The sequence below is a fragment of the Akebia trifoliata genome, chromosome 11 (genome assembly GCF_017979445.1).
Source record: "Akebia trifoliata isolate Shusen 1 chromosome 11, ASM1797944v1, whole genome shotgun sequence".
Lineage (NCBI taxonomy): Eukaryota > Viridiplantae > Streptophyta > Magnoliopsida > Ranunculales > Lardizabalaceae > Akebia > Akebia trifoliata.
In genome coordinates, this window is record NC_141385.1 from 44,061,100 (window position 1) to 44,085,873 (window position 24,774).

Consider the following 24,774-nt stretch of genomic DNA (forward strand, 5'->3'; position numbering starts at 1 on the left):
ACTTATTTTCCATATAACCCAACCTAGGCTCGCCCATCAATCGGGCTGAGGCCGGGTTAGCCTGCCCAAGTTGCAGCCCTAGCCTGCATACGGGGGCTTATATCCAAAAATTTTCGTCTATACCGTGTGATCTAATTAGTCAAGAAAATATACGTCTACGTCTAGTCGTCTAGTGTCTAAGAAAACAAAGCTGAGTGAGAGAAATAGAGGAGAGACGTAAACAGTGAAAGTTGAGATTTGAGAGAGACTCCAATACTCCATGGAATTCAGATCTCGGGATTACAGTGCAGAGGAAGAAACTTATTCGCTCCCTCGCGTGCGTACGGACATACATCCTCTCCCACTGGTCCTTCCTCACACCAGGTCTCATCTCATCTCATCATCTTCTACATCTTCAGATTTGATTTTGGGATCACAACCTTAGAAAACGAAAGATCCACTTTTTTCCGTATATATTTCGTATCTGTAATTTATTTCACTCTGATAATTGATGGGAATTTAACAAATCAACAAAAAAAAATATGAAAAATTATATTCAATCTATCATCAAAATAAAGGTGAAATATGAAGGTGGATTATAATCTAGCAGAAGACGAGAATGAGATCTTGAGAAACATAGAGGTAGCAGACTTAATCCATTTTGTGCTAATAGAGAATTAGCACCAAAGACGTTGTGGTTTTTCCCATATGGCCCCCTTAAATCTCCCCACATCAAATTAACTTTTCAAGCCTTAATCCATTTTGAAAACAAGAAATTTTGCATTAAAATAGGAGATTTTATTTTATTCAGACTGTAAAGTCAAATAAATGCGGTTGTTCAATCTGGGAGGACAAGATTTTTTTTTATAAGTATAAATTTATTAATGCACGAGCAAAATACAAAGAGAAATTATAAGGCGGCCGAGATGACCAACCCAAATAAAAGCCCCTAAGAAGCAAATAAAGTTTTCAGCGGAAGACAGAAGTCTTCAAAGAAGACTCCTTTAAAATCTGGACATAACTTTTTTCTTTGGTTATCGTGGGTATCCCACACTTCAGGTGAGACTAATCCCATGGTCACATGCACTGCCCCCTTCGGAAAGTTCTACGTGCAACTGGTTGAGTTGAGGGTCAACCGGACTTGGAGGGTTGCCCCAAGGAGCTTATCAAGGCTCGGCTTGCTACTAGGCCAACCCCTTGGTGTTAAAATCTGGACATAACTTACAAAAAAAAAAATAACAGCCCCAAAATGTTTAAAGTAATCTCCTGAAAATTTGAAACTACCCCTTTAAAGAACCTCCCATTTTCCTCTCTAACCATAATCCCCAACAAATGGCAAAAGGAAGAAATCTCCACAAAATGTTCATTCTCCCTGAGAACAGGAAAAGATTCAAATTCTGAAAAAGAGATGACGTAGTATTGGGCAGAACCCAGGGAATCCTGAAAAGGCCAACAAAATGACTCCATATGGCGGAAAATAACCCACGATGTAATAAAATGTGATCAACGGTCTCGCCATTGAAATAGCAAAGGACATAAAAATTAGGCGTCACAAAACCTTAATTAAGAGATCAGGGGAAGGTAATTTTTTCAAAGTAGCTAACCAAATGAAAAATTGAACCTTAGAAAGTGCTTTTGAACAGGGATCCCATAAAAACTTCTTTCGAGGAATGGGCTAGACCCGGTCATTTCTCAAGAACAATAGCTAAGGGCCCCAACTGAAGGAAAGAGATTGACTGGCGATGAGTTAATTAATTAATTAATTACTTATAGAAGATGGATTTCTAGACATTAAGACATATGTTCAAATATGTGGATTTAGGTTTGGGTTTGTCCTTAAATTAATTAATTACTTAATATTTATGCTAGTGAGGAGTTTATTGATATTTTTATTATAGGTTGATGTTGTGGATGATGGGAAGAATGATTTCGACGACCCTTTGAGAGCACCAACTGCAAATGCAGAAAGTTTGATTGTGGATGTACAAGAGCTTCATGGTATTTCAACAAGGGACGGGTTCCTCAATGATGATGATCTTCGATTGTCAACGAAAGAATGGGCTTCTTTCAAGAGATCTTTAATGCAAAAGTTTTCAATCTCAAAGATGGTCTCCATTTCATCAGTAAGCTTTGCCTTATTTGTTAAATTTTTTTTAGACATGCCAAGTGTATCTAAACTTTTAAAAAATATCTTTAACTTTGGGTGATAGTTAATGGAAATTTGAAAACCCATATTCAATGTCTTGGAGTTTTGCAGATAATGTTTGTCAAATAAAATTTGAATTCTTTTTAAGTTTATTGGTTCAAAGTTTAAGAAATTGGGTTATTTAAGAAACCGAGGGGGGTGTTTTGGTCATTTGTAAACTGAAAGCTTTCATACGATAATTGTTACTGTGGCAAAGCAACAATTATTATCTGGTTCTTTCTCTTGCAGTTGCATTGTGTATGAAAGTGGTCTTCTTTATATTGTGGTTGTTGTTTAACATTATACGTAGTTACAGCAGTATTAAAATAACAGGCAAGATGGCTATTATGGGCTTCTTCTTCTTTTTGTTTCAAATGATTTTTGATTTCTTGTGATTCCTATTATTAACAATGAAATGAGTTAAACTTAAGAACAAAATATTAAAACAATGAACTTCAGTATATATTTTGTGTACCCATAAAAATAAAGGAAAAGAACTCCATTATAATGATTAACTGCTGTTATAACTTATAACCATTATGATGGCTAATTCTAGTTTGTAGGTACCCTTATGTCTGTTATTTTATGTTTTTTATTGATGAAGATTATCTGAAATTTCTCCTGGCGTTGTAATATGACCACACATATTTTGTATCTCCTAGCACATGAAATGCCATTTCAGATATTTTAGTCAATCAAAATTTTGCTTGCAATATGAAAAAAACACATTGGCAATATCACATCCTCTCTAAAATCACTGTTTCTTTTCTTTACCCCCCATATAAAGGGTAATATATTTATTATAGTATAGACCCTTCGATTTTTCTGCTGATGTTGAAACCTGTTTGCTCTTACAGATGTCCGATGTAATTGTAAAAAGTGGCAAGGGTATGGCGTCCCTATCTTGTTGGTTATCTGCAAGTGATTTTGAACGTTGGAAATCATTACTTCATTTGATTCTGGTTGCTGACTCCAAAAGATGTTGGTGAGACACGTGTGATAATTTCTTACTTAAGTTATTTGATGAGGAACCTTGCAGCATATGAGAAATCATCAGCAAGCTCGCATCTCGAGGAACTGGATGATCCTCAAAAATTTGCTGAGGAGGATGTCAAAGTTATTACACAACAGGAGTATGTTTCACGATTACGTGAACTTAAAGACGAAATAGGTCGTGCTTGGCAGGTCGATGATCGTGTAACATCATTGAAGTTATCCATCAAGGTGAGACCTTGAATTCAATTTTAGACGTTTGTGAAATAGATTTCCATGTTTACATTTATCTTTAAATTGAAATGCAAATAGATGGACTTCAGTTCAAGGTTGAATAGTCACTGGGTGAGCTATTGATCTTCATTCAAGCTGGAGGATTAACTTGATAAACTCTTAATTCAATTTTGTGTACAAATTAATAGGAATAAAGACATTATAATAAAAAATAGTTCGTACCATATTTTCATAGAAATGAGGTCTATCTTTTGTGAGAAGAGTAGGGGCTGTATCTTGATTTGAGTTATGGCTTACATTCCTTTGAAATTTATTCTTTTGTCATGCAGGTTGCTAGACTTCTGATGGATACATCTGTTTCACAATTTTATCCTACACTTTTTGTTTTAGTTACGGAAGTAATGGATATGCTAGGAGATATGGTATGGGAGCGCATCAAAAGAAAGGCTGAATACTCTGACGATGGAACCTTGATCTGCTCATTGCCAGGTGCATACACATCATTTTGTGTGCACACAGACACACACACGCACACAAAAAAGGACATAAGAAAGAAGAAAATGCACATTCATGCAGCATCTCATTTTCCAAGAATTTACTTGTATCTAGAAATTATTCCCACTCTCTTTGTTTTTTTTTTTTGGGCTACTAGTACATGTGTTACAAATATTATTATTTATGCATGAGTAGATTTTTTTAGAAGTACTTTAAAAAATTATTTTAAATATATAATCTAATTTTATATCATTACACTTTTTTGTAATTTAAAATATTAAGTAAATTTTGAAGATAGCAAAATAAAAGGATATTTTTATAATTTTAGAAAGCTAATTGATGTGGTTATAAGGTGTGGCGTTGTAAGTGCCTTTTAATTTTTTGTGCCTGTAAGTTTCTACATATGAGGCCTAAGCTTGTGACAATTAGATATGGATACAATTTACCAAGTCTCTAATGTATTCTTTATGCACATGGTTGTAGATTCCATTTATGACATTGCCTTGATTGAGAAACAACTCGCTAACTTTATGGTTGAATCTTAGTGATAATATTTGCAACATGAATATAATATTTTCCTTTAATCTTATTTAAAAAGTGTGTATTGTAACTGTTGGTAAAGAAAGCAAAGCCTTCAAAATCGTCTTAAACTTTTTTTTTTCCTGCACAAATTCAGCTTTAAAAATTATGTCGATATTGTACTATTTGGAAACTCGAGATATCTAACTAAATCTTTATCAATTATTCTGCAGAGAACTTTGAAAGCAGTGATGTCTGCTCTGATGCCAAAGAAACCTGTAATAATTGGTTCTGCAAAATTGGTTCAATCCGTGAGCTTCTTCCTCGCATGTGATGTTCTTATGCTGATATTATTTTTGTTTGTTTCTTTTTCATTGCAGTTATTTTTTAACACTTGTTCATGCTTTGTTTCATAGCGATATTTCTAGACTTTTTTCAGTTAATACTTTTAGTTTTATCTATAACCATCTCTTTAACCAATGGAAACCATGATTTTTGCTAGAGTTGAATGGAGGATCATGTTTTGTTCATCCGACCACAAAAGTTTGGGATAATGCTATTTCTTTTTTTAAGTAAACGCTTATATTATGCAAAAGCAGAACTATAAGTAGCTTCATGAAAAATAGAAGGCAAGAGTGTCAAAATGTGGTTTGTTTGTTTCCACTCAATTAGGACTCAAAGTGCTGCTCATTATTACTTGACTTCGGTTTTGCTCAGAGGCTACCTCTAATGAGCCTAGAAACTTCTCAGTTATGCTGTTATATAAGTCTGGACTCTATGATGTCTGACTTCTATTGTGTCAATCAAAAAAAGAAAATACACCAGGCCTGAATCTAGATTCTAGAATTCTATTCTGATTTTTTGTTTGTATTTTATGCTCTTTCATTTATTCAGAGTTTCGTCTATTTATTTTCAAATGCCCCTAGTGTGATGACTTTTAGCCACTTTTTTTCCTCGGGTAGAAGTTCTATGATTTCAATTTCGTACTACAATCATTTGGGTAGTGCTTTCTGGAGATTGACTGTTGAATTTGTGAAGAATTGAAGGGTATCAACATGACAACACGTTAAATGGAGTTTCATATTTTGTATCAGTGACAGAGATTTTGGGAAATAATAAGTAGAATCCCTGCTACTCGTATCTGGTTCCACGTCTTTGTTTGAATCTGGGCTACTTTGACTTTCTTGCTGGCAAACTATCATTTGGTTTTTTACTGTTCCATGTACAGAAAAGTAAGCTCTTAGTATGGAGATGTTTTACTACCTAGACACACACACACACACACACACACACACACACACACACACACACAAAAAGAAAAAGAAAAAAAAGAAAGAAAGAAAGAAACAGGAAAGGAGAAAATGCACGTACATTTGGACCTATGTAACAATGGCAGGGCAGCATTTCCCAACAATTTACTTGCTTCTACAAATTATTCTCGCTCTCTCTCTCTCTTTTTTTGGGCTACTAGTAGGTGGTATGTGCCAACACACATGTATTAAAAAAATTACGATTTATGCATTTTTATAGTTACTTTAAAAAAATATTTTAGATATATAATCTAATTTATATCATTACACTTTTTTTTTCTGTAATTTAAAACATTAGGTAAAGTGATTTTGAAGATAACACAATAAAATGATACTTTTCTAATTTAAGAAAACTAATTTACGTGGTTATAAGTTGTGGGGTTGTAAAGGCCTTTGTGTAATTTAAATATTAACTGAGGTGTTATTAAAGATAACGAAATAAAATTTAATTTTTGTAATTTAAAAAACTAACTCACATGGTTACAAGGATTGTGGGTTTGTAATTTTATTGGTGTTTGACGGAAATGACAATGCTAATAGTGAACTAAATGTGCAAGGGCATTTTTTGGTCTTCCAAATTTTGATGTCAAACGCACTTACTCTGCCTTCTTTAATTATAATAGTAAAGAAATGTAGACCTGCTTATTTAAATACATTATTTATATGTTATCTATAGCCAATAAGGAGTAGTTACAGGGTAAGGGAGCTCCCCAACAATGCCCTTAAACTAATTTTGATTATAGATTAAATATGGGTAGATGACTATTTTTCACGCTGTTGTAACAAATAGTACTATTCAATGCAATTTTCAATATCCCATTCTCTTCATAAATATTAATTACAAACACAACTTTTTTTTTTTGATAGGAATAGGACTAGTGGTTAGCAAATGAAGTTGGGTTCAGGGGTGTTTGAACCTAGACGAACACAACATTTTAGGGACATCAAAAAGACATTATAAGATATATCCAGGGTGCATCGAACTTTATGAACGTTAAGAATGTCAGTTTTGATTGATAGTCTAAATGAACTTGAGCAATACACTTAACAAAAATCAAATGTAGAAGCTATTTTATTATTAGGGGCATCGCATGCATTGCACTTTCACTGCCCCCTAGTGATGCATACCTAGGGTATACGAATTGGACTTGATACGTGGGGTTCGTGATTTTTTTGCTTTTTTTTGGGATCAGTGATTTTCTTTCAACAAAACTCAACACAAAAATTTCATTTTCATAACATTCTTAGTAGGTTTGAGATACTAATCCTAAGCATATCCAATTCAATATGATTAAGCTTCTACTTAAATAAACCTAACTAAACTTCTTCAAACAGCTCCTAATACTATTAAAAAAATTGTAAGTTCTTTCTTCCAATGGGACTGAATGTGCAACCTTCCTAATATGAGCCTCAGAATATTTAACAGCAATGTTTTCAGACAAATGGAGTAGACTTTGTGGGGATCAAGGATTCTACATTTTGTACCAGTTTAGGACACCACCATTTGCCATGTAATTATATAGATTTGAAGATAGTCTCTTAGGGACCTTGGTCTCTTCCTTCCTAATTGGTTTGGACTTTACCTCTGTTTTTCTGATAAGTGACTTCTTCTTTAGGCAGCAAATTGACATTTAATTCCTTGGTTCTAATGTGGCTTTTGTTAATTCCCATCCTACTTCAGTTACTTGGAGCTGGCAATATTGCGTTGCTTGCAGTTCCTGGATGACAGACCTTGGGAAAGTCTCCAACGATTGGTTATGATGATGAGAGGGTTAGCAGATCCACTAGCATCTTCCTATTGTCGTATGTATATGGCTCGTTGTGCTCAGAAGTTGCTTCCATGTGATAGAGGTACAAATTCTAATACACACACAGAACAGACTCACATTTTATGCCCTTGTTATTATGGTGTGTGGGGAATCACGTCTTCAAGGTTGGTAACTTCATGATATTTCTTCTATTTTTTCTTGATCACTTTGAAAACCATGAAGCATCTTGTGAAGGCCTTGTGCCCTATTCATTGTGCGTTTGCTCCAATACCACATGGACCTAGATGTGCGACCTTGCCTATTGGATAGAAGGTCGTACCTAAAAAATCCATACCTTTCTTTACTTTAATTTTATCTGTTTTTTTTTTTCATTTTACTGGGCTTGTTTTCAGTGGTTTCCTTTTTTTAACCTTGAAAGTTTAAAGGTGAGAATTTTTAGGCTTTGGGTTTCCCTTTGGGCCTATGTAACGAGAAGATGACACTTTCCCATTCCCATATGACATGTATCGACATATGGACATGTCCTCTCACACGTCCTAACATGGAAAATTGTGTTACCATGCATTTTAATGATCTTCTATAAAAATACCAATAAAAAAAACAATGATCTTCTATAAAAATGGCTTTTGAAAGAGGTCTAGGGTAATTCATCCTCCCTACTAGTTCATTTAGTTACTAAACTTAGCCATGGTTTAATATTAGACATATGGTTTTATTAAATTTTGGTGTGTAAAAATGTTTTCTTTAGCTTGTCATATATTTATTTCCTTATTTGTATTAGAAAAAATTGACTCAAATAAAGCTAAAATAATGTCTTTTGGTTTTCTTAGGGGTGCCAGTTAGGTAAGTGTCGGACACCAACACCATACCTTTTTTTTACTTTGTTGTTTGCAAACTTTTTAACTCATATACTGCAATTGATAAACAACGTTAGTTTTTATATAAAGAAATGGCTCAGCTTTTACCTGGTGATTTGAAGTAATAAATAGGCTTGTCCTTGATAAAATAGAATTTTCTATTACTTTATTATTAATTTACATCATTTCGTAGTTTAGAAGCCGGGTTATATTTGATTTCTAAGGTCGTTGAATTTGCTCACCCATGCATATAAGCAACAAAAAGAGTCGCTCATGAATTTTTTGGGCACCATATTGCTATTAAAAGTTTACTAGTGGACCGTATTATTTTTTATTTATTTATTTGTGTGTGTGTGTGTGTGTGTGTGTGTGTGTGTGTGAGGAACATAACTTGTGTTGTCAATCTCATATACATTGGGAAAAGGCTTATGACCTTGTGCTTTTAAGAAAAATGCAACTTGGAACTCCTCCCATTCACGTTGTTGAACTTCCAAATCAGTGGTCAGTGGCTGATAGAGCAACAATTCTTCCTACATACCTTTCAGATTATTGTAATGTTCATTCAGGAGTTTTGTCACCCTGTTTGGTGGTGAACATATGTTCAAACAACTCAAACACCCTAGTCACATTACTCTCTTGGGAGTACATCTTTGCAAGAGAGCTCCAAATCTTCTTTGTAGTATCAAGGAGTTGGACATTGGAAGCCACAAATGGTTCCATACTTAACCAAAGTTAGGTCATAGCCAATGAATTTTCACTCTACCAATCTTCGTAAATCTTGGAATCCTCAGAAGGAGGATCTTGAACAAGTTACTTTGTTTTCTTCTTGGCTCGCAAGAACACCTTTGTAACATGGGACCAAGAGTGATAATTATTTCCGTTCAACCGTACCGAGGTAATTTGCTTGGTCGAATCATCACTTGGAGAATTATGCTCATTCATGAGAATAACTACGAAGAGGAGCAAATACAAAACAAGGGAGGCAAGAACTGGTGTAAAAAAAAACACAATAAAACCTTCTAAAAGGTCTGAAAATAGCACCATGGAGCCTCAAAATGCAATCGCAACTAACGACAAGTACATGACCACGCCCTAGATACGCATTTAGGGTTTATCTTGCACCACTACAACGAACCGAAGTTCGTTTCACCACAAAACTTCGGAAAAAAGTTCAATTGGTAAAAAAAATGGAGAGAAGGAAGAAAACTCTGCTTTGATACCTAGTAAAAAACAAAAGTAGCCTAAAGCAAAAAAGAGGAGAAGAGGAGAGAGAGCCGAACACACTAAAAATAGTAGGGTTTGGCTTCTCCTCTATTATATTAATAAACTAATAATTGTATGGGTCCCGCCCCACTACATAAAAGACCCCCAAAGGTGCTATCGCAAATAGTAAAGGCCCATAGGGCTGCTGTCGCACAAGCATAAAAACAATCCTAGGGGCTGTCGTACATGTAGAAAAAACATAAGCTCTTAACACTCATAATGGTGATTTTATTTAAATATGTGTTGCACATATTCAAATATAAAAGGCTCCCTTCTTTGGGAGCTCCTGCTCTGGTTTTGGGGTGCTTTTGTTTGCCACCTTCATAGTCAATCTAATTTATTTTCATTCTTACCTAATTCGCTTACATTCTTTCTGATGGACGCCCATTTTGTTATTGTCATTCTGTAACTCTTGATGGACAATTTTCTAACAGGATATCTCATTACTTGCTTTAATGACATCAAATTTATATTGACGGGTATTATTTCGGGAGAAGCAAACATGTATAGAAACTCCTTGGAAGATAGAAAGTTGCTTATGAGCTTGTTGGAACCTACTGTTGAGTGGATTATGAAATGTGTACTTAAGGACGCATGTCAGGTTAGTAATAGAAAACACGCAGGAGTTCTATTTCTCATTTTGCTCCATTGATTTACTCTGTTATATTACTTGTTAGATACATTACTTTGATTCTGATTTTCCTTTGCGTATGACTTGCTCTTCCTATTGAACTGATATGTCCAAATTTCTTCTCTTCTTTTCTTTTCTTGTTTTTTTAAAGCTTTAAAACTTCTGTTTTTTCCTTCTGCAAATTGGCTGACGTGGTACACCATTGTTAACTGCTACATCAGTACTTGTGAAATCTCGATGCGATTATCTCTCATTTGAAGCTTGGAGCATTAGTGCTTCAAGCAGGAAAATGAGCATCAAATATTCTGTATAAAGTAATACAAAAATTCAAGTGTCCAGTTAGAGAGAAGAATTATACTCATTGTAGGATTAGAATGAGTGCAAAGCAAAAGTTGCACCTTAGGTGTCTTTCTTTATGTTGGCGGCATTGAGTAAACTTTCTACGATTGATTTCCATAGGCGGAAGGATTTTTTCTTGGCCGACTATTATTGTTTGTGTAAGGCAAGCGAGGAATCTGTGGGTCATCTTCTTATTCATTGCGAGATGGCATTCAAGATCTGGTCTCATTTTCTATCCCTTTTTAAAGTCTCCTAGTGTCGACCCCGTTCCATCACTTCCTTTTTATTTGGTTGGAAGCCCCCTTCTCTTTTCTTTGGCAGGAGGAAGATTCTTTGGAAGTTCACACCCTTTGCGGTATGTTCGGGCATTTGGAAATAAAGAAATGGGCGCACCTTCGACTAAAAAGGAAAGTTTTTTGCCTGAGCTGATTAGTAGCATTACTGGTGTAAGCAATTCAAGGAATTTTGAGGGTTGTTTTTTGAAGACTTTTTGTTTGTTGAGTGTATATTTTCCTCTGCTCTTGGGTGTGTCATACCCTAGTCAAGCCCCATGACCCTCTTATATTCATTGTTCTCCCCTTCTCCAATGGATCGACTTTTTGGAGTAGTTGGTTGGTTAACATGGTATCGGAGCGCTAGGCTCGTACAGGTCACGGGTTCAAATCTTTCCATCCTTATGGGTGAGGGGGAATGTTGAGTGTATATTTACCTCCACTCTCGGTTGTGTCATACCCAATTCATGCCCCGTGACCCTCTTATATTCATTGTTCTCCCCTTCTCCAACAGATTGGCCTTTTGGAGTAGTTGGTTGGTTAACACTGTTTAGGTGGGAGTTAGTGAGTGAAGAGAGAAGTTAGCTTGTATCTTTTCTTGAGGACTACTTGTCCTCTTTTCAATAAAACTTTATGTATCAAAAAAAAAAAAAAAAAACGTTGCACATTAGAAATTTACTATTTCTAAGAGGGTGAACTTGTAAGATGCAAAGCATAAACTTATTTTGATTTAAATTGTACTGAAGATTCTTTATGTTTGTAGATTTCCATGTATCTGGCTGACGTGTTTCACTTTTTTTCTGCATGCGTGCGTCAAGCAGGAAAATGAGCATAAAATAGTCTGTATAAAATAATGCAGAAAATCACGAGTCATCAATTTTAGCGAGTTAGAGAGAAGAATTATATCCGAAAATACTCATTCAAGGATACGAATAAATGCAAGGTAAAACTTGCATCTTAGAAGTTTACTGTTTCTAAGAGAGGAAACTAGTAAGACAAAGGGCATGGACTTATTTTATTTAAATTATACTGAAGACTCTTTATGTTTTTAGATTTCCATGCTTCTTACTGACGAGCTTCACATTCTTTATGTTTTTGCGTTTGTGTTAATCATATATCAATTGATGCTCCATAACAAGTGTCTCAAGGTCTGCAGTCTGACTGTGCTGGACTCTTACATTTCTTCTTCTTTTTATTTTGTTGGGGTGGATTTATGAGAAAGAGATACCTTTTGCTAACTTTTTTATTACCCATTTTTTAATCCAGTTTTAGGATTTATGAGAAATGAAGAATTAAATATGCATAAATGATCTTGGTCTTTGATAGTTAATTTCTGTCATCCTCAGTTGCTAGCTATGAGTTAGTTGCTCATGCAAATCACTGATTTTTGATCAATTGAAATACTTATTAGAAGAGGCAAGTTGAAGATGTACTTGTGGATCTGGGGTTAGGGAGGGATCTATCGAAGTCATCTGGGAATTTCCCATGTATCTCAATCATTCTTCACCATCTCCTCAAAGAACTTCCTGTTGAAATCATTTGCTTGCATGCTTTGGAGATTGTTTGGCTTATTGAGTGCAGCAATGACATTTCCTTGGATCAGGTATACATCATACTAATGAGAAAAAGATTGTTATATCTAAACACTTCGTTACATTGTGTGTGGCATTAAGCAGGCTTGATTTGTATGCAGTACCTGAACTACAGGTTTCTTGGGTTTAAGCTTTGCGAAGGTGTGCCACAAGTGGATTCTGTTGATGCTATAGTGGGCAAAGTTTTCCAGGTATTCTGTCATCTGTTCTTATTGGCTTTATGTATGCAATAGCAGTGTTTGATTTATTGTGCGGGTCCTTCTGAGTAGGGCTGCAACTTGGCCGGGTTGGGGATCAACCCATGCCCAACCCACACTTGCCAAACACCAACCCCGTGTGCAACCCGACCTTGGGCATGAAATGCTCAACCCAAGCCCAACCAGAGTTGGGTTGATCGGCTTGGCTCATTCCTTATTAATACTAGACAATTCAGTAATAATAATGGCTTATATAAAGATAAGTGGTAGGTAAAAAATATAAAATTTACAATTATTTGTCCTAAAAAAGATGATGATGATTGACTAAAGTTTGAAATGTGAATTGTGAATGAGAAAGAAACAAAGATATTTATAAATTATAACCATATTAAGTTCGGGTTCGGGCAATCCGATGTCCATGCCTGGACCCAATCTGATTTATTTGGACAAATTTTTTAAATCCGAGCCCAAACCCTAGCTAATTGTGCCCAAACTTGACCCAAGGCCAGGTTGAACCCATCGGGTTCGGACTTGGCGGTTGCAGCCCTATTTCTGAGTTGCGCTAATTCTTCTTTGTTTACGCATAGCGTAATTCTGAAGTTCTTTCCTAGAATATCTTTTTAATGTTCTGGCAATCTGATCTTTGTTCTTCATGAGTAGGTTTAGTGCCATTATCTATTTTCTTATTCATAATGAAATGAGGGATTGGCATTCTCCCTTAACATATTTGGTCCTCTCATTCTTTCATGGAATTATCTGTTTGGAGGTTTAGTCAGGAAATACTCTGTCCACTGCAGTTCATATTTAGAATGAGGTAGAGAGATTTTATTCTTGATAGAGTCCCGATCGAGACAAACAACTGGAAAACAATTTCAGTTCTTGACTTTATAATCACTCAACTATTGCATTGAAATGTGATTTTAAACCTTGGCTGTGCATGTGAGCTATCTTCCTTATATTTCCAATTTATCAACAAAACTGGCCTCTAGGAATGTGTGTCCTCTTAGATCTAATAATGGTAGAGAATGTCTCTAATGCTTTTCAGAAGTAGTTATCTGATAAAGGAATTTTGCATCAAACTTCTTCTTCTGGTACTTCACAACAGAATCCTATCTGTGAGATAAAGAACATGTTTTTATTTTTATTTTTGTTGATTTAATTGTATTATACTTCTACGCTCATTGTTTTGCTGAAAAATCGTTAGTGGTTTCAATGAATTTACAACTATAGGTGGTTACTCAATACAATGGCCTTGATGAGTTCTTGAAGGTTGTGGATGCTTTCCTGGATATTATTCTTCAATATCAGATGGTAAGTTTGAGCACTGTTGAAGTTGGAATCTATTTTTGGTTTTATGCTTACACTTTCATCCTTGCCAATTTGAAGTTTATGTTCTTGCCTATTGTGTTACTTTGCTTTGTGTCTCATTTCCTCTCTTTTTGTTAAGAAAAATCACTTCTTTAAAAGGAAAACAACCATATACTCAATACATTTTTCTCCAACATATTTCTCATTTAGTGTGTTCGTGAGTAACATTAATTCACCTGAATAAAATGGTGAAATGAGGCCGACATATATGGCACTTATGCTGCATTACCTTTCTGCTTAAAAATTCAAGATTTGACTATAAACCTTGATTTTTTTATATGATAGTCTATAGAAGCATATCCACTAAGGGTTATTGAAAATGTTTTGAGATTAGTTGGTTAATATATAAAGGTCTCAGGACTTGCATTCTATAATAAATAAATTCTTCTGAAGTGGTGAATTACAATGATGGGCGATCCATAGATTCTTGACTGCCCTCTGCTTTGTTTTAATGTAAAGTCTTGATTTGTCAAAAAATAATATTTCTAGATTTTGTTGGGTCTTTTTTTCTCATAGGATTGATTAACATAACCATTAATGGAAAGCTTTTATGTGAAGAAATAGCACTATGGAAATATAACATTATGATTTACGTAAATTAGTTTCAGGTCACTTAGTACCAGCTGACCGTATTTCTCCCATTGTATAATCCTCCCTATTACTACACAAGTATTACCTGTTTTGTACATTATAAGATAACTAGAGTTTCCCCGTGCCTACGGCCTGGGCATCCTCTTTGGGGTTAAAGGGGTAAAAGATGAATGATTGTAAAGTTAGAGGTGTATTATTGAAAAAGGGGGTAGAAGAGAAAAGATAGCAAAATTGGAGGGATATTATTGAAAAGAGGAAAGGCAATAAAGTGTGGGGTAGTGTGGACCCCACTCCACTGTAGTTGGAGTGGGACATTTATACCCCACAAAACTGTAGCTGGAGTGGGACTCACCATTGTGTTTTATTACATAGATACTACCAAATTCACAGACCCCCTTTTTAGGTTCTCCACAATTGACCCCCCTTTACCCATTTTAGATTCCAATATTAATAACTCTGCCTATGCAAATATTCGTTATATTGTTTGACTACCTAAGAATATTATGTTTTTTCCAGGATAATTATTTGACCATCATTTTAGATGGTATTTCAGCGCGAGCATGCCATAAAGGGGTCAATGAAAATGAACTGAACAGCTTGCAATCAATTTTTATAAAGCTTCTTTCACATTTCAATGACTTGGAAGATGCTTTTGCATTGGTAAGCTTCTTCTTGAGCCTTTATGAAAGCAGTTTGACATCAACATTTTCTCAAGCATAGGATATATTGTGTATAATCTTTATCAATACATCCTTTACAAGTAATTCATTATCCACTTAGTTTTATGCTATAACTTGCTGGAAATAGGTTGTTTACACATCATTTATGTGTATCATTGTGTCGGGTACATTAGTCATTAATTCAGCATAGTAGAAGAACTTTTCATGTCTTTTACCATTTTCTGCATGGATGTGTGTTTCTGTCATCATACTTTTGTATTATGTTCTTATGTTTTGGATTAACAAATACTTTGTTATTGGTCTTCTTTAAACAAATATAACATGAATATACATATTGAGATTGGATTATATCTGAAGAGAATTTCTCTACAATTGAATGGAACCTGGCTCTTCGATAAGGGAGAGTGACAAGAAGTAGGTGATGTCTTGTATAAGTGATGGCTGTGTGAACAAATTATTTGTCTATTGATTGGTAGAAAATGTGAAATTTTGATGTTGTGTGAGTTTCCACGAGTGAAGTGGTCAATTTTCTCGAATTTGTTCCATGCACCAATCAAAATCAGGAGTGTACTGACACAAGTAACACTTTTGTAATCAATAAAAGTGGAAGGAATGACTTGATTGTAGTTGTTGGTTGTGGATAAGGCCTGTCGTGGTTCAAAATATCGTAATATTTCGTACGAAACGTTCCGATTTTTCAGCAACCTGAGACGAAACACAATGGAATATGAAATATAGATTGTTTCAGTGTTTCTTTTGGAAAAAACAAAGAATAAGAAGGGAGAGGGAAGAAGAAGAAGGAAGAAGAAGAAGAAGAAGAAGGAGAGGCAGTGGCTGCTGCTGCTGCGTCTTCAACTTCTTCCTCTTTATTTTCTGAAGAAGCTAGGGTTTTTTTTAATCTTAGTTATGCCCTTGACCTTGGTCTTTTCTATAAGATTAGGCTATTTCCTCTAGACTTGGTTACTTAAATAAAAACCCCCCTCATTTTAATAACTATTTCTAACACCCAATATTTATTTTTAAAATTGATTACATGTCCTTTGACCACGGTCTTCTGTAAAAGGCTTCTTTTAAACTTCAAAATAAATGTATTGAAGGCTTCGAATGTTTCGGTATCGTTTTGCTTTTTGAAAAAACTGAAACATTGCATCCGAACGAGATTTTAAACCATGGCCTCTGTATTACATGTGACCTGTGAATGATAGATTTCACTTGAGTTCTTGAGATGACTTTTTTGGAGATGAAGATGCTAGAAAGGTACAATGGGACACTCATAGGAAAGCTTCTGGAATCCAAATGCTTATCTTTGCTCTTCGTTCTTCTAATTTAGCCTGGGAGAAGGAAGGGGACAGGGTGCACTCGTGCCTTATATTTCGGATTAACAAATTCTTTGTTATTAGTCTTCTTTAAACAAATAACACGAACATATGTATTGCGATGGATTATATCTGAAGAGAGGAATGCGGAGTTGAGATTGGATAAGATCTTTAGGGACTTCTTATGGCATGACAAGGGATCAAGAAGCTTCATCTGGTGAGTTGGCAGTGTATTTCTAAAACCAAAAAGAAGGGATATCTTGAATTCGGCTCTGTTGGGGAAATGGATTTGGCGGTTTGGGGTTGAGGAGGATAGTTTGTGGAGGAAGATTATTGTGGTGAAATTTGGCACAGATGTTGTGGGAAAGATGGTGAATCTATTATAGATCATATTTATTATGCTTGCAAAGTTGCCTCGTAGCTTTGGTCTTACGTCTCGGTTTAGTTTGGGATTTCAGGTTGCCTCCCTAGTTTGGTGTATGGCTTGTTCAAATCCTAGATCTTTATGGGCTACGCCTTCTCAGGTTCTAAAAGGGTGCTTAGGACGTTGACCCCTTTTGCGATTTGTTGGGGGATTTGGAAGGAAAGGAATGATTGGGTGTTTAAAGGAAAGAATCACGATCTTCAGGATATTATAAATTTGATTCTTGCTCTTTTGTTCTTTTGGTGCAACTTGTAAGGTGCTTGTTGAATTTCGAGGAATTTTCTTTTAGGACTTTGTTTGTAGGTGGGAAAGGGTGTGCTCTATACAAATGGGATAGTCTTTATTGTAATTGATGTTGCTTGGTCGGTTTTCTCGCCCGACCTTGCTTTCCTTTTTTGATAATAAAATTTTATTTCTCAAATAATTTCGAATAATTCCAACAAATGGATCTAAGTTATTTCCCTTCTTGATCCTGCATGCTGTTTACATACAATACAGACCTCTGCTAATAAATTTAGTGAGCTAATCGGATATTATTATATTTGATATTTTGTAGAATCATTTTGTTGAGATCTTAGATGTGATGTATGGGAGCTCAAGGGATGTTGTCAATATGCATATCCTCAATAAGGCAACAAGGTTTGTTTGTTGATTTGATGATACCATATTGGATTTTTTAATTTATAATCCTATATAGATGTCTTGACCCATCGAAACTGACTGATTGGAGGTTCTTTATTCTTGATAAACCTAATATCATTTTCAATTTCTGATGAATTTGTTTATCCAATGTCTTATAAAGATAATACATGGCGAATCCATGTGAGAGTATTCCATATCATCTATATTTGATCCGAATTTCATTGGACAGGAATGGTTATATTCGTGATCCAACAACCATACAGCTCCTTTTTGAAATTTCTCAGGCACTTCACGATGGTATAGATCTTTCAAACATAAATTATGATGATCATCAACAATCATCACACCTCATTTCTCGTTTTGTGCAGATGGTAAGTTCTTAGTTCTTACAACCATGGTTTCAAGTTTCATACCATCTTGGAATGCCTCTGCCGAGAATAGAATGAAACATTTTACATTTTGGAATTGTCTTGGAATGTCTCAATCAAGTCGGTCACACTTTTGCTCCTGATTGAGACTGACAATCGAGTTGGTCGCCTTCGAGTCTTCTGATACCATTTGACGTTGGGATTGACCACTCTGCTCCCAAAAGCCCAGACTATTGCAGGGTGCATGATCAAATCCCCTGTATTAACTCAGGGGCCTATGACTTGGACTGGCTTGAACCCCACGTACCCCCTCCTATTTTAATGAAGGGATTGACCACTCCGCACCAAAATCCCAGATTGGTGGGGGGTGTGCGATCAAATCCCTTATCTCATTGGTTCAAGGGCCCACAACCCACGTTGGCTCGATACCCACGTGGCCATCTGATGATGCTTCCACATGCGCAGAGGGCTCTCACGGGACTCGAACTCAAGATCTAACTTTGCTCTGATACCATTTGACACAGGGATTGACAACTCCACCCAAAAGTTGGGGCGTTTGGGGGGGAGTGGTCAATCCCTGCATCACAGACTATACCTTGAGGTGAAACTTAAAGCTTTGCGTACATCTATGCAATTCTCACTTTGTTTAGATGGGGAGTTCTTATATCTATGTTATGGTTATGAATATCATTGAATGAGGTTTATGAATGCTTCCTATGATTTAGGTTGACTATGGAGCACAGATGGAACGCCATTTATCATTTCTAGTTGAGTGCCGTGGAGCTTTTGGTAGAATAAATGAGCTCAAGGTTTGCATTATTTGTACCTGAATAATCTACCGAGCTTTTTTGTTCTGATTCTTTGTCATACTTTTCTCAAATCTATGGTATAAAAACTGTGTTATCATTTTTGTGGTATGGATCCATGGAAACCATGCTACTTAATTAAACTTTCCAATCTCAGTTCTTAGTGTAAATTTACAGATGAACTGGTATAAAGGGCAAAGCTGTCTACGTATGAAGATGAAGAGTTTGCTATTCCCCTCATGGCAATAAATTGTGAAGCAGATTATATTGTACTCAAATTGAAATATGCAATTGCAACTGTGAATGTGCTTCTACCTCATTTGGACAAAAGGTTTCTATTAGATGCTGATGCCTAATACAAACTTCTATGTTCGGGCTGCACTAAACAGTGAAAGCAGAATACATTCGAATCCTAACCCGTCCATGATATTGTCACGTTGTTTATATTTTTCCTAGACAAATCATTTTGGAGGGAGTATTTTTGTCCAAAAGATATTTTTCTGTATTCTTAGGAGGCCATATCAATCTAGTGATTATCATTGTCATTATTGAAACCTTATCCCAAATCCCAACCATATCTTGTTGGCTGAACCAATCCTTTCCTCCAGTCAATTCTATCTAAAGTTGTGTCTTCCACTAAGTCAAATGTCCCCATAGTGCTCCCAACACTTCAATCCAGATCTATTTTGGGTTTACACCCGAGCTATTAGAAACGGTGGTCATCTGGCTCCTTCTTCATTTCACATGAGGAAGACATCTCAACCGACTCTCATTTAACACCAGTGGGGACCACAATCACAGAATTCTTTAATTATGGATGATTAATCCCACCCTTTCATCCCCTTCTTTCAACCTCGAGATTCTATCTTCTTGAACTTTCAAATCTCAAGAACAAGATATGGTTTTTATGGAGGTTGAAGTTGATGCATTTTTGGTTAGAAACATGAAAACATCATTTGCATGATCCCTGAAATTTTTTGAAACTTTCCGGAATTATCTGAATTAAACTGAACTGACCTTCATCGAATATTTGCTGAATCCGAACTTGGTTACTATGATGGGGACTCCTACATTTTCATGAGTTCATCCAAGTTAATTATTCAATGCTCTACCTATATTGGCAGAGACTATCTCCTCGTGTCTTTTGCCTCTAAAAGCGTCATTCCTTCTCAATGCCTGGGCATCAATCTAATGCATGATTTCTGATAGAATGTGGTATACTGAACACCAACCCATTTTGTAAAATATAAAATAAAATAAAATCAAACGTAAGTTAACTACATCAACAACCTCCTACTATGTCTTTTCTGTTTCTCATTTTAGTAGTTAATCTAAGATCAAGATCTGGTTTCTCTTGCAAGTAAAAGCACTCTATATGGAATATGGATGACTTAATACAATGAATATGATTTGAAGCTTCATGGTGAATGCATATATTTCTTTCTAGAAATTTGTAATCAGGAAGTTTCTTGACTGATGAGAAACCATCGTCTGGCATTTCCTTTCATTGGCAGGAAGCTCTCGTGCACTCCAGCAACAATTTAGCAATTAAAGCAATTAAAGATGCCACCAAACTTGTCAGCTTTGTCAAATCTTGCATAGCATTTAGTGAAGTTACAATACCTTCTATTTCATCTTGCATTAAGCAGATGAATCTTTTTCTTGAAACTGCAGAGGTAGTATTTTTCTTCTTTCTATGTTTTTTTTTTCCTTTTTTCTTTAATCTTTTCTGTTATAGTCAACCACATCTCTTTGACGACATCTTTCCAAACTATCAGGTTGCTTTATTAGGTGGCTTAATTTCTCATACAGATGGACTTATTGATTCGGCAATCGGTTGTTTACAAAGTTTAGACCTAACTGATGGTTAGATTCACCTCTTCTTATAATGCAACAGCCTTGTTATATAAGCTTTTTCTATCAGTACTGTCACTTTCTAGATCTTCTATTGAATTAAGAGCTGACATTTGGACATCTTTGGGACTTGAGTTCTTCATAGAAAAATAGACATTTAAAAAATCACTTTTGACAAGTCTATAAATGTTGTGGAACAGCTGATTTTGGTGAAAATGATCTCCATCGTGAGATCAACCTCACCAAAAAATTAAACCTCAAATATGTATGTTTTTATTTCCCACTCATTACCTGTGTGTGTAACTGTGTGTGTGCGCTCATCCAGCTGGCAGTTTTTTCTCCCAACTCTCTCTCTCTCTCTCTTTCAACCCTTTATTGTCCATTACAAAGCTCTACTCGAGATTTTTATGACGCCGATTAATAAATTTTTTTATACAAGTATAAAATTATTATATAAAATTTTCTGTAACACCTTTAGAAATATGATTTTTTCATACTACCAACCATGACGAACATAAAAGTAATGTTATTTTGTGTACCCAAGTTCTCTTTTGGAATAAGTTTTCTATTATTATGCTACTCCAGAAAAAACTATTTGAGCCAAGAGAAAACTAAGGAACAGGAAAACCGAGCAGTGCCATTACTTAAGTAACATGAGCATTGCACGTGCATTTCCTCTAATGTGTCTATGCACACTTGCAGGTTCATGCACCATATCAAGTTATTTATACAAATTAAATGCTTTTGACTTATTATAATTTATAGGGTCAGGAAACATAGACTCAGCAAAAGTGACGCTCGATCGTTTAAACAGAAATTGAATGGTCGGGATAAAAACACTTTAATCTATTTTAAAGTGTTGTCATGTTATTATAATCCTGACTGTTGGATTTTTTTAACAGTCAGGATTTCATTTTCTTGTATGGTCACTTTTTCTGAGTCAATGGATCCCGATCTAATTTATTAAAGAAAAGTGGGCAGTCTATCAAATACTCAAATCGAGCAATCTCATAATATTAATATGGATTTACTTCTGTATTATGGATTTGCTTCCTGCATTTTCTCTATATTAGCATAATAGTGATTATATTTACCGTCGTTATTGTCTTCGTCACCCTGAAAATTTGGGATCAGCCTCCATTCAATTCTGTATAATGCTGTTGTACTGTTGTAACATTCACTATATTGACCATGATATGTTTGTTATATTGTCAATGTGAATATTCTAAATTAAAATGATTATTTAATTGGGTTATTTTTCTTGTGTAGGCTCCCAAATATCAAATGATGTAGATAGTATTCTTTCCTGGATACGGAAATTATGCAGTCTCTTGGTTATAGTTCCAGGTTATTCATTCTTCAAGCTTTTTCTTGATTTCTATTAACCTAACTCCGGTTTGTGACGTCAAGTTTCATGAGGTTAATTGATATGATAGATCTTTTTTTTTTTTTGACAATTAAAATGGAATTAAAAAAAAAAAGGTGGACATCGAGGTGACCATCCACAGGAAACAAACAGTGACTCAAAAAAATAAAAAACAAAAAAAATCAATAGTTGTCTTCTCATGAATATTAATTTTACATATCAAAGTTACAATTCTTCAACAAGCTCTTTATTTCTTCTTTTATGTGACAATTTCTTGAATTTCTGGGTGCACTTCTATTGTTTTACCATTCCATCCATGTATCACTTATTATGATATTTATGCATTTGAAGGTAATCCTGAACAGGAAATTGCTTACTTGCCAAAGAGCATATTATCCCTTACTGACTCTCAACGATGGTAAGCCTTTTTACATGACATCTTATTCATAGATACCTACTCATCATCTATTTTGCTATTGGTGTGATGATTTCTAACACATTGCAGGATAACACCAAGACTGAGAATAAGGATATTCTGTGCAATTGTTTCTTTATTGGCAACACTATCTCAAAATAAGCTCCCATACCATGCAAAGAATAGAGAGGTATTTTTTTTTTTTGGTTGGGATTTATGACTATTTTTATTGATTTCTCACATCTTATAATCTTTTCTCTTCTGAGTTACTTAGGTTGTTGGCAATGACCTACTCTTTTTTGGAGATCAAACCTATTACCAAGAACTAGCATCTATATCTGGTTCTGTTATTAAGAACATGGTCGATGGTGTTCAACAGGAGCCATACCGGGTAAGCATCCATGATTTTTTATTTATTTTTATTTATTTTCTAATTAATAGACTGATTTCGGTTTTGATTTATAATGGTGACACCAAGACCACTCGAGGAAATATGGCGCTAGAAGCTTGTAACTGCATCTTATCGCATTTCAAGGTAAGTTTTGTCTATTATTATTATAGAGATTTTATCGGCACACCAATTTTTACTAACAACGCACCAACCCCTTTCAAATTAAATGGATGTCCACATATAGGTTGGTGTGTTAATAAGCTCTCTATTATTATTATTATTATTATGATGATGATGTTTAAAGTTTTCGACTGATAAAATGGATCGTGCAGTTTCTTAGTTTGCCAGTAAGATAAATTCCCAACTCTCTGATTCTCACCTTAATGTGATCTTCATGTTTGTCAGGCAAGTCGTGAAATATCACCAATCTGTTCTGAACTGATTGAGATTGCCAAGTCATGTTTGAATGTGAACGACAAGTTTCTGCAGTCGACAGTGAGCTTCTTAGACAAACACTTGTCAACTTTTTCAAGAAATTCACATGAGATTTCTATCTGAGACATATTCAAATTGTGAAGAGCTTGATTAAAATTTTACATGTACATATCCTGAAATCCCTTCATCCTCTATTTGTGATCGAAAAATTATTTCTAGAAGAGACATTCTTCATTGATCACTAAGCATGTAATCTAACCTTTTTTTTTTCAAAACTTGGGGGAAGAACATCTTTCTCTAATCCTTGTTCTGTGTGAATTTCTTAGATTTAAATAATTTGTGATTGATGTGTGATTGTATCATCTATTAACATAGTTTTTTTTTTTTTAATGGATAAATTGGGCTTGAACCACGACTTCAAAGTTGTTTTGCAATGTGTCAAATCAACTGAGCCATGGGTCTAAGCCCAGCAATTAACCCAGCTTATAATAAAAGACTTAATTATTTTTCATATTTAGTCATAATTCTCAATCAATGGTAAATTGATTTGGATCGGGTGATAAAAACCATACTTGACTGAATGTATCCCATAATGGATTGGGTTCGGATCGGTGCTTACAACCTAGGATTAATCCAATAAGGACTGATTGAACCCGGAACAGGTCCAATAAATATTAGACTTTAGCCTTGTTGGATTGGGATTTATCCGACTATTTATCCACTTTGTAATGGATGTATCTAATGTTTAACCAAATTTCAAGCGGATATCCAAGTGGATATATGTATCTCATGTCTCATGAACATGATGGAAAAGCCTTAATTTGGAGTTATCCATATATTTTATTGTGAATTTATTGTATTAAACTCGGATAAACGGATGTTCGGATTGGATATGATGCATATCCATGTTCAATTCTAAAAATATTTGATTAAAAATAATTGCGGACAAAATTACCTGAATTTTTAATTGAATAAAAAATTTGTACCCATAGTTGAATTATTTGAATAGGATGAGTTGGGTAAGCGGGTATCGTCCAACCTATGGCTAGTCCTACATACAAGGATTGGCAAGGGCTGGCAACAGATTGGTTTGTTATTGAATCAAATATCATTCCAATACTGATCCGAATTCTTTTAAATATGTACCTGATTTGATCGGATTAATGAATATGTGAATCGAATTCGATCCGTTTCATTTCATCCTTTATCTGAAATTAATCCGAATACATGCCTTTTCTTGTTATCAATGTTCAAAATTTTTAAAAATATAAATCATATAAAATTAAAAAAAAAAAAAATCCACTTTTCAACTTCAAATATAAAAGGAAACTAAAAAGACTAAAACGTTTTATCTGTATATATTTATATAAAACTAAGAGTAATAAAAACTATATTAAAATATATTCGGGTCGATTTTTCATGTTTTTTCGGATCGGACTGGTTTGGACATCGGATATGTTTGGGATCATTGCCAACCGTACTT

At 35.0% G+C, this 24,774-nt stretch overlaps 1 protein-coding gene across 1 annotated transcript; it reads left to right on the forward strand.

Annotated features, from left to right (window-relative positions):
- The first annotated feature begins 133 nt into the window (after positions 1-133).
- LOC147391927 (uncharacterized) lies at positions 134-23,639 on the forward strand. Its single transcript, XM_086457391.1, is given in 24 exon segments — positions 134-338; positions 341-363; positions 1,878-2,102; positions 3,022-3,052; positions 3,204-3,388; positions 3,721-3,880; positions 4,639-4,735; positions 7,397-7,566; positions 10,039-10,205; positions 12,258-12,449; positions 12,540-12,629; positions 13,866-13,946; positions 15,111-15,254; positions 17,571-17,653; positions 17,886-18,027; positions 18,750-18,833; positions 20,345-20,506; positions 20,609-20,696; positions 21,954-22,031; positions 22,402-22,468; positions 22,556-22,655; positions 22,740-22,856; positions 22,944-23,000; positions 23,262-23,639. Coding segments are annotated over 24 exon segments (2,775 nt in total). The 5' UTR covers positions 134-259; the 3' UTR covers positions 23,415-23,639.
- The last annotated feature ends 1,135 nt before the right edge of the window (positions 23,640-24,774 follow it).